We start from the raw sequence: 11,386 nt of genomic DNA, 5'->3' as shown, positions 1-11,386 counted from the left end.
CCCTCTGAAGGGGTAGCTACTAATTTTTCATCTGAAATGGGGATACTTAAGAAACACACATACGTATCTATATATATGTGTGTATATGTGTGTGTGTGTGTCTGTGTGTGTTTTGTGTCATGGGGGCTTCCAACCTCTCCTAATGATGGTCAGCCATGCAGTGCAGGCTTGGTGGTTCAGTGCTCAGGCCTGGTAATTTTTTTGAGGCAACCAGGGTTATACTCTGCAGTGCGAGATAATGCAGTGGTGGGGATTAAATTCAAGGCCTTTTACATGCAAGGCATATGCCCTACCACTTGAGCCATTTGCCCACTAAAGTCTTAAGTATACCATTCCTATTTAACTTGTTGGGTCCATGCTAATTCTCAAATTCCAGTTAACTTACATCAAGTTGGAGATGTTATACCATTGGTTTTCTTGGTCAGGCATTCAATTGCAACAGAGATTCTTAGTTGTTAATCACTTCTTTGGTTAAAAAAAAATGGGCTGATTTTCTGGTGCTATTGAATCTTTAACATAATGATTTTTTTAGTTTCTCCTATTTCAACTGGACTACCATGGAGAGAGAAAGGAAGCAGAATGGGAGAAATTTTCATGTTACAGTATCACACTATCATGGCTACTCCTGCACAGGAAAAATTCCACTGACAAAGACACAAACTTGTGGCATGTACAACACCAATTCCACTGGTCATTCAGGGTTGGAAATGACAGTATTCCCCATAGGGGAAGAAGTCTTCCTTTTCACCTCTGAGAGTAACTGAATGTCTTGATCCTAACTAGGGAGTCTAAAATGCGTAAATTGGGAGTTACATCACACTGCATATGGTGTCAGATTCCCCTACACTCCTTCCCGAATGTGAAGGACCCTGGGGTAGGAGTGAGAAAAACTTAATTGTTGGCCTCTTTTCTTGATTAGTCTCCTGTTCCAAACTCAGAACCTGAGTATGGGCACAACTACCTCTCCTGCCGGCATCCAGAGAAAATCAGTGCTCAGAGGCAAGTTTCTTCTCTCTACACAGTGTCCAGATTTTTACCCTGAAGCCTTTTACACCTGTGTCACTCCTGAATCTGGCATCTTGCTCTCCTTTTCAGCTAAATCAAGGACCTGGGCTATGATGGTGGCTGGCTTTGCACTGTGACTCAAGGCTTTGCATTCACTTTGGCATTTGAATAGCTTTGCAACTTCTTGCAGCCAACTGAATGAGCTGATGTCTTTGGTCCACTCAAACAGCAAATGCTGACAATGACTGTTTAGGGACTCCTTATTCCAGCAAGTGGAGTTACATGGCCATTCAGGCAGAGCCTGCTGACCCTTAGTAAAAACATTCCTTCCTCTACCTATCTAAAAGAGTTAGTACCAATCAAAGTACCTGCTTATTGCAAGTCTACTTCTTTACTAAGCCTCTAAACATTACTTTAAACTCTGTTCAGTAGGAGAGTTGGAAACACTTTTCCCCCTGCCCTTATCTATGACTTGGGTTAGAGTATTCACTACCAGATAGATGCCAGGAAATCTTAAATTTCCAAACTTGTCATACAGTTTCAAACTATCCAGACCTGATAATGATCTATTTACAAACTAGTAAGTTAGCATTTTGGTTTTTTGGCAGCAGAAAGAAGATATAAGCATGTTATAACTTTTGGCACACACATACAGAATAAACATCAAGAAATTAGTGTTAGTTCCTTTGGCTCCACAGGGATAAAAGACAGAAATCAAGCCTGCAGATAGTTTGAGAAATACTAAGATGGCTGAAGAATACTAAGTATGAAGAAGCTAATGAATAAATTTTGAGAGCAAACCCAAGCTGTCAGACCTTCCAATCACGACATATCCAGCAAAAAGCATAGGCATTTAACAGGTACAAGAAAACTGGACTGTCTTCTCTGACAATTGTTCTTTTACTCTTATATTTTGTTTGCTCTTTTATATACTTATCTTTCACCATGTCAACTGATGCAGGGTTGTTTTATTACAATTGCCAAGAGATGATAGAAAGCTTGACCAAGAATATTTTGAAAGTAAAGTTTCAAAGACCAAGAATTATTATTATTATTGTATTATTATTATTATTGTTGTTGTTGTTGTTTTTGGGTCATACCTGATTGTGCCCAGGGCTCTGTGCTCAGGAATTACTTCTGATGGTGTATGGAGACCACACAGGATGGCGAGGATTGAACCTGGGTTTGCCACATGCAAGGCATGCATCTTACAGTACTATCTCTCTAGCCCATGGACCAAAGAATTTCTTCAGAAGTTTCATTACCACTCAGTTTGTCATCTACCTGTCAATACTAAATGGATAGGGAGCTAAAGGAAATGTTTTCAGTCTATCTTTAAAAATGATGGCTATTATTGATTCCTAACATTAGGTAGTCACATAATAGACTAAAAAGAGCTACTTGTATCTTTTTAGAAAGAAATTTATTCTGGTGAGAAAGTGATAATAACGGATAGGTCAGTAACATACTGTTACAAAGGTGAAGACATAGTAATTATATCCACAGTCCTACGCTGATATAAAAGTATTCAGCCCAAGAGATGAGCATATGAGTATTTCTTCCCTATAGAGTTTTAATTTCAGGTTTAAATGACACTGTCCCCCCTTCCAATTTGCATTATTATTTAATATTTGGATTCCAAGGCTTTTTTACTCTTCAGAGATACACTATAAAATTTTAAATTACAAACAAACTTGAATAAAGTCTCACATTTTAATTCATAACAGGTAAGCGATATTTGAAAACTATAAAGAGGACAAAAATTAGATCAACTGCTGCAGTAAGCAGTAACATTAAAGATTAATTCAGCATATGAACATTGGTACTTGGGCTTCACAAGGCACAAAATGAAACAATAAATAAAATGACACAACTATGTGGTTATCACTGGCAAATACCAGGAGATACTTTTCTATGGAAGCTAAAATTCTAATGTGAGAGGGCTGTTTTGGTAACAAAGAAGAGAGAGAACAATAAAATGATAGAGAAACAGACATTTCTATTCATATGGTATGAATTCCCCCTCCCCAGCAATTTCACAAGGCATCTTGAATTTAACCTTTTTTTTTGCTTTTTGGGTCATACCCGGCGATGCTGAGGGGTTACTCCTGGTTTTGCACTCAGGAATTACTCCTGGCGGTGCTCAGGGGACCATATGGGATGCTGGGAATCAAACCCGGGTTGGTCGCTTGCAAGGCAAACGCCCTACCCGATGTGCTATCGCTCCAGCCCCGAATTCAGCCATTTTTGTTTCCATCAGATATCAAAAAAGGAGGAAAAATTATAATACTTTTCTCCTGAAATGATTAAAATAAAACAAATCAAAATCACAATATTCTAACATACCGACATGCAGTGTTTTGGGGTTTATCTCTGGGGTATAAAATGCTCAGTCACTAGGCTAGTAAAAAATGAATCCTGTCATATTGAAGGGAATATAATTTAAAGAAAATAAACTTCCTGACTTGGTAATGTAATGAGACAAAAGTAAAAAAGTTTAAGTAATAAATGTTTAATCAAAGAATTTTACATATTATTAACAGCATTCATTTGGCCAAACATCTACACGTTTGTAGAATCCTACGGTATATAAAGTGGGAATGTATCAAGTATAGACTATGAAAGTGCAAATAACAAGTCAAGGTTAGAGTAATTTTTTTTTTACATTATAAAATTAACTTGTTTACAAAATAGGCTTTGCCAAACTTTATTTCTGAATTGTAAAGTCAATGACTGTGTTGCTTTTAAAATAGGTAGCAAAGAAATACAAATTGGATAATGATCATTTTTCATGCTTAGGAGAGAACAGCACAGAAACAAAGGGTACCGCACAAGGTGCAAAGAACCAGAACCCACCACTTAAACTTTCTTTACACACAGCACTTTCTCACCTTATTGCAGCTTTGCAAGATGCCTCAATGTGATACAAAGACTCTTTCTATTGAAAAATTACAACTTGGTCTAAAAACAGATTGGTGTTGGTATTTTAATCCAAAATAAATTTGTAAAAAAAATCCTTTAATGGACTATTTCAGTTTAATATACAGTAATACACTGTAGATAGTTAATATTTTCCCCAATTCATTTTAATAGTTATCAATGTTTCTGATAATTGGGGAAATAAAAACGAATGTGGAGCTTTGCTAGCCATGGCATAGGAGCAATTCCCACAAAGTTTATCTAAAGGGAACGAGGGAAATATTAAATACTCTAAATAATGTCCTAGCCATATAGAATTCAAAGTACAAGAATATTTCGAAAGCATAGTTTGGGAAAAAAATGTAATCAAAAACTGTAATCATAACACATGTGACTATCAATACTAATATCACCCTTTATCCAGCCCATGACTTGCCTGTAAAAACTCAGTACTGGTATTTTGGTATCTGTAGATTTCTGGTAAGAATCTGGCAAGATGTTAATCGGAGTGTTGCATATCTATTTTGTTTATGTAAGTTAGTTTTGATAATATGTAAGTAAAACAGCAATTCCAACGTTTACTCTAGTTTTAATTACACACTGTACCATTTTATCTTAATTACAACTAAGACCAGTATTTACTTCACAGTAAGACACTGATAACTAGGAAGTTGATTTTTCAACACTAAACAGTAATCACACAGCAATGAGTATTGTGCAATGGAACAAACACATGTCAGCATTTGCTATTTAAGCAAACAAACTGATTTGACATTTAGTTGTAATATTTACTGTAAAGGCAAGGCCATGGGTGGTTTTATGGAGGTCTTTGCAATTCGTAGCATAGTTACTTCAGAAAAGACATTGAGATTTGAATTACTCACTTATTTAACTGGCAACTATCCATTTAGTTTAGGCAAAGGCACGGTAACATGTTGCGCAGGATGTTTTATTAATTTTTTCTTTAAATAATTGTGGTGGGATTTACTATAACTCATGAAAACTCCACTTTTTCTATTTTATAAAACACCATTAAAAGTAATTGCACCCATTAGTAAGTAGAATGCACTGTAAAATTGTGAAAACAAAGAACTATGATTGCACTTCCAATAAAGTGTCTCTTAAAATACAGCACCGCTGTTGCTAATCAACTGTATTTTAATATTAAAATAAACTGTTTTTAACAGCAGCATTAGGTTTAGTTAACTTAAACTACAGGCTACATTTATTTAAATGCAGTCTCCATGGCAATAAAAGCCCATTAAATTCTGAAATATCATTGCTACCAAGTGGCACCTTTTACTCCCAAGAACACTGAAACTTCTCTAGAACCTTCGAGGATACCACACCAAAAAGGCTTTCCCAATAAGCACACAATCAGAGTTTGGCACAGGTGAACTGTAAAAAGAACGAAAAGAAGTCTTTGATTCATGTGAAAATTAAAATTACTTATACTGTGGTAGATGAAGCATTAAACAGATGCCTTGGATACCTCAATTCACAATGCTCAGAAAAAAAAGGAAGGAAGAGTTATGGTAGAGCACAAAGAGACCAAGGAACTAAATGCTATTAGATCTGTCCAAAGTAACTTCTAAAATGAAGAAAACTTCCTTTTTTTAAAAAGGAAAAACCACCCAAGGATTAGGGAGTAAGCCTTTAATTTAAATTTCCAATTTAAATACTGCTGACCTTAGGTTAAATGGATGACTACATTCTCGTAGAAAGTGACTAACCTATTCATTCCATTTGTTTCTCTCTCTTCTTTCTCTGATTCTTATTTTGTCAGCAAAAAGAGGAAAAGCTATCCAATTATATACAAAAAAAAATCCTGGTAAGGTTAACACTAAAAATGAAGCTATCATTCAAGGGAATGCCTTCATATTCAATCCTAATGTCAGTGGCTGATAACTGAGTTAGAATTAAATGGGTCAAGTCTCTATAATGAATACTCCACTAGCATCTGTACCTGCCACTCAGTTAAGAGCCCAGAGGTGTGCAGTTCACACTAAATGTACTTGTTCAAGCCAGTCACTTGAGGCTTGAGGTGTCTGACTTGAAATATTGGCATCATTCCCCTTGTTGTCAGCCTCATTATCGCCAGTTTGAGATGTTGCTTCCCCTGTCAGAGTATTCTCTTCCATAGGATTTTCCTCTTTGACTTGGGTTTCTCTACCTTCACTGACAACAGCATCTTGAAACACAGACTCTTCTTCTGGCAGCACCAGTTCCATATCCCTCACATCCTCTGACCCATCTTTGACACAGGGGGGTTGAGAATCTGCACTAATGTCGGTAGTTGCTGGAGGAATCAGGGCAATACTCTGAGGATTCATGTCATGAAACCAAGCCATGATATTGCCAAGAAGATTGTCACTGATGCTGGCATCCTGATCAGCTGAGTCAGGGTCACTGGATGAGGGATAGAAGTCACTTCTTACTTCACTGAGTGGGTGTGAACTCAGGGTATCAGTGGAGAATGGGTCACTTTCAGCTCCTAGTCTCATAAGGCTATCACCAAGTTCCAATAGCTCAGAGCTACTCAAGGCAGCCCGTGGGCTATCTGTGTTTCTGGGGACTGACTCCAGCCTGGAAGGTAAAGAAGTGCCGATGGCTCCTAAGGAAGATTCATTACTGAGAAAGTCTCTATTTTCTTCATCAATGGCCAGCCCAGATTCTTGCAGTGATAGCTGTATTGCAAGAAGTATATTGGGATCATCTTCATCCAAGGAGCTCAGAGCCTGAGGAAAAAAGTAAAAGTCACTTTAACCCAATGAGGATTAACACTGTTCTTTTTACCAAACAGATAATTAATATTACTTCGATAAAGAATTATTTTATCTACTCGCATCTTTATGTTTTTTTTTGGGGGGGAGGGGGGTGTTTGGCCCACACCTGGCAATGCTCAGAGGTTATTCCTGGCTCTGTGCTCAATAATCACTCCTGGCGTTGCTTGAGGAACCATATGGGATGCCAGGGAATGAACTCTGGTTGACTGCGTGCAAGTCAAATGCCCTACCTGCTGTACTATCACTCCGGTTCCTATCAACTCAAATCTTATTTAAATTTTCTCCTAGTTCATGCTAAAGGGTATGAAAAGTTCCTTAAGAAACCTGACAGACAGAAGTCTTTTCCTACAGTACATCTTTGAAACAGAGATTTTGAAATTGAAGATGAAAGGAAAGTCCTAAGATTGAAAATAGGAATCCAAGCTAAACAAAGAGAGAAGAAAGCAGGAGCAATGGAGCTACCCAAGAAGGCTACCTGAAGAGAGTCCTGGTTCTCAGAGTGACTGGCAGGGGTGTAGTCACGCAGGGAAGAGCTGTGCAGCACACTCATAGATGCAGAACTTACCACGGAGGTGCCAGGCCTGCGGCTGCTGCCACCTTCTGGAATATCTGTTTCAAAGGAAGCAGTACCACACACTCAAGTTAATCTTTCAGAAAACTGTCAACCATATTTCTCTCATTATAGGCAATAATACATATCACTAATATTAATATTTTGAATTATGATTGCTCCTTATATTTCTGCTTACACTTCAGATGATTCTATTCATAAATTCAAGTGCCTTTATCCATTCTCTTTTTTCCTTACAGATTAACAAAAGGTGTTTCAATTTCCAGGGTTCTTAATTTGAACTCTGGTTTTTAATTTGAATTTTGTAATAGCACTGGGTCTGTTGATTTTGATTTATTAAAGACATCTACTGATTTTTATAGCCTGAATGTTTTCTTTTCTTTTTCTTTGGGCCACACCCACCTATGCTCAGGGTTTACTCCTAGTTCTGCATGAGGGATAACTCCTGGGGGCCACAGAGGGTGTTAGGGATTGAACCCAGGTTGGCTGCATGCAAGGGTAGCAGCCTGCCTGTTGTTTTATCTCTCTGGCACCTAGCCTGAATATTTTCAATTAGCTCTTTAACATTAAAAGTTTAAAACTGAATGCTTATTAAAAAAAAAGAGGCAAGGAAAAATATTCCATGAACACAAACCATAACAATCAATGATTAACCCCTCACCAGATGGTACCAGTGCTTCAGTGTTTTTTAATATGCATTATTCTACTTATTTATTGTTTTTAAGCCATATGTTCATTGCTCAGGGGCGTGTCCTGGCTCAAAGGTTGTAAGTAATTGCTGGAGGGACCAATCATAAGCAGTGCTGGGGATTGAATCAGTTGGTCCCAAACAAGGGAGATGCTTTACCTCCTATAGTATTTCTCTGGTCCTGTATTATTCCACTTAATGCTCATAAATAAGGGCCCATGAAGTAGCATCATCATTACTGATTTTGTAAAAGGAGGAGACTGAAGCTAGAAGAGGTTCAATCACTTGATTCAATTTTCTTCCTGATACTTAGCAGATGGGGGTCTTGAGCCCAGGTCTTACTCCAAAGCCCACATTATCAACACCCTTAGTTTTCGACATACTGTGATTTTAGAAACATGTGTGTACTGATAATGAACCCAAATTATAATTTTTTTCGGGGGGGTTGGGGTGGGTTGGGCCACACCTAACAGTGCTTGTGGGCTACTCCTGTTTACACTTAGGGATCACTCCCAGCTGTTGCTCCCAGGCAAAACAAATGCCTCAAGCCCTTTAGTATTCACAAACATTTAGATTAGCCAGATTTATAAATAAACTTATTAGAACCAAGAGATTAAAATGTATCCAAGCCAAGAGTTTACCTAGAGTTCTTTCACTTGTCTCATCAGAGCCTGGAGGATTATTAAGCAGACTGTGCACGTCTCCTCGACGGCGTCTGTGCCTCCTTCGATACTGAAATTCAGCATATTCCTGCATAAACCAAAGGTTATAAAATACAGGAGAGCATGCAATTTTTAAAATGCTAGTAAGTCAAGACAACACACTTTTTTGCCAGGAAAAAAATGTGTGATTTTATACATATATTATAAAATCACTCTGCTTTAAAGAAAAAGAAACTTCAGGTTTTGCCATGCCAAGAAAATGAAAAAAATAAAATGGGAAACATATTTAAAATTTAATATTTGCTTGAACAAACTGGGAATACTTGCAAGCCCCATGATATATCATAACTGTGCCTTATTTCAAATATCTGGATCTTGTTAATGTAATATTATAATAGCATAATGATTTTAGTAGCGTAATTGAAGGTTTCACTGTAGGCTTGATATTTTAAAAGTGACTATGATATATGCAATAGGAAGCAGGAACAAAGAAGGAAAGTACACACAAGTAGTTGTTAGACTGTAAGTTATATTCTTTGAAACTATTATATATATATATATACCATATACTCACAAGTCAAACGATTAAAAGAAAAACATGAGGTTGCTTTAAAATGTTACTTGGTTTCCTTTCTGTATTTGCTAGTATGTGAGATTGTCTGTAAGTAGGGGAAAATGTTTTCTATTTAGCATATAGGAGAAACACAGATTTTTCCAGATGTCCCCGAGTCTATTTTATCTTTGTCTAAAAAGTTTAAAGTGGGTCTGCTATTAGTTTGGGAGCGACAAAAGTTGGGGCGATTTTCTGTTACCTGGGTACTTTTCCAGACCTAAGTGACAGACTATGTAAAGGCCAGTGTGCATGAAAACAGCATAAAAAATAATATATTGCGAATCACTGCTGAATCTTTTAGTGATAAACACTAAAGTACTGAGTTATTTAATTGCCTAGGTTATCCAAGAAGAATCAGTATCTTTATATAATACAAGTACTGGAATAAAGGAAGACTTACATCACAAATAACTTTCACATTTTAAAACGTTGGCTAAATTAATTTAAACCACATAATCTATGTAAGTACTTGACTCTAATAAGAAGCAGGAGCTAATCTTACCAGGCTAGAAAACAATAAGTTAAATATATTACAAGTGTTCAGAGACATTATTAAAGTTCTTTAAAAGTTTCATGGTGAGTGGGGTTATAATCTCTTTCCCTGGTCAAAAACTGTATGGTTGTTATGTGTTATCATGGCTCACTAAAGACCCCATATTTCTTAAAGATTACATAATTTTATCTCAGTTCAAGATTTATGTTTAACGAAAATTTGTTTACTTGAAATACTTGATTATGGGAGTTATTCTGAATTAAATTATTACTGACCATAGTACACACATTTAATTCCAATTTAAAAAACTAAATAATTTAAAACAAACTACAAAAGACATGACATAATTATTCAGGTGGGAAACTCAAGTGGCATTCTCTCACAATACAAGTTTAATTGTTCTCATAAAAGTAAGTTTATCTGAAATTTTAAAGTCTCCCAGGATTTTCAAATAGGCATATGAGAAGGCTTACTTGGGATACTCCAGAGGCTTTGAGGGTGTAAATACTACAGAGAAGATGGAGACATTTTAGGATCTATAAAAGAAAACCTGCCAGTTTTGTTAGTAATAAAAATAGCCACCATTTACTGAGTACTGATTTTTGTCATTGACTTAATAAGATGCTCTAATACTTTTAGAATTTCATTGGGGAGATATCACTTCCATGGTAAAGATGAAACGGTCATGGTCCTCCCGTTGTTCATCGATTTGCTCGAGCGGGCCAGTAACGTCTCCATCGTGAGACTTGTTGTTACTGTGTTTGGTGTATTGAATACCTCACGGGTAGCTTGCCAGGCTCTGCCCTGCGGGCGAGATACTCTCAGTAGCTTGCCCGGCTCTCCAAGAGGGGCGGAGGAATTGAACTCGGGTCAGCCATGTTGGCCGCTTGTAAGGCAAATGCCCTACCGCTGTGCTATTGCTCCAGCTCCAAAGATGAAACATTAAGGAATAATAAAGACTGGATAACTATGTACTGAAAACAGGCAAAGGAACAAACATGATAACCTCTCAGTATCTGCACTGAGAGAGAGAGAAGGAAAGTGCCAGTCCAGCAACAGAGACAAGCTGACAGACTAGGGGAGGGTGGCAGGAGGGAAACTGGGACATTGGTGGTGGGAAATGTACACTGGTGGAGGGATGGGAATTGGAACACTGTATGACTAAAATCTCACTACGATGAGTTTTTTAACAATGCATCTGATGATGATTATATATGTATATAATAATTCTTTATATATATAATACTGTATATATAAAGAGTAATTTAGAAATAGCTTTACTGAGAAAATAAAAATTCAACCTAAATCTCTATTAGAGTTTGGAGTTTGGTAATGTTACTTTTTCTCAGTCTATATGAAAGCAAAGAGTTATATTTAAAGACATGATTTGGCCAGTTACCTAACTGAATAATGTTGACAGCTAACAGTTAGTACAGAACTGTGAAGGTCTATAGTCATTCCTTAGATGTGTAATAAGGCTTTCAAAAAAGCTTGCTGTTTTCGATCGAGGTTGTGGCTCCGAGAAAGAGCCTATTAACTGTGTGCCAAGACCTGGCACTGATCCCAACTGCTGAATAAGAGTTTGGTGTTTCAACGTGCCAAGTAAGTCAGTCAAAATGATTCTTATAGGGGCTGGGGACATAGATTAG

At 37.1% G+C, this 11,386-nt stretch overlaps 1 protein-coding gene across 3 annotated transcripts in view; it reads right to left on the bottom strand.

Annotated features, from left to right (window-relative positions):
• Nucleotides 1-2,704: 2,704 nt before the first annotated feature.
• Nucleotides 2,705-11,386, bottom strand: part of ANKIB1 (ankyrin repeat and IBR domain containing 1) — a 145,090-nt gene continuing 136,408 nt past the window's right edge. The window contains exons 18-20 of one of the 3 annotated variants that reach the window (XM_056118648.1): nt 8,611-8,719; nt 7,186-7,319; nt 2,705-6,662 (exon numbers count right to left, since the gene is read on the bottom strand). In XM_056118648.1, coding sequence (XP_055974623.1) covers nt 5,925-6,662; nt 7,186-7,319; nt 8,611-8,719 — 981 coding nt within the window. In that variant the 3' untranslated portion in view covers nt 2,705-5,924. The remainder of the gene's footprint in view (nt 6,663-7,185; nt 7,320-8,610; nt 8,720-11,386) is intronic. The other 2 variants (XM_056118650.1, XM_056118649.1) reach the window with 2 other exon arrangements.

This window comes from Sorex fumeus, unplaced genomic scaffold (assembly GCF_029834395.1).
Source record: "Sorex fumeus unplaced genomic scaffold, SorFum_2.1 ptg000037l, whole genome shotgun sequence".
Lineage (NCBI taxonomy): Eukaryota > Metazoa > Chordata > Mammalia > Eulipotyphla > Soricidae > Sorex > Sorex fumeus.
This window is presented reverse-complemented; position numbering and strand designations above follow the sequence as displayed.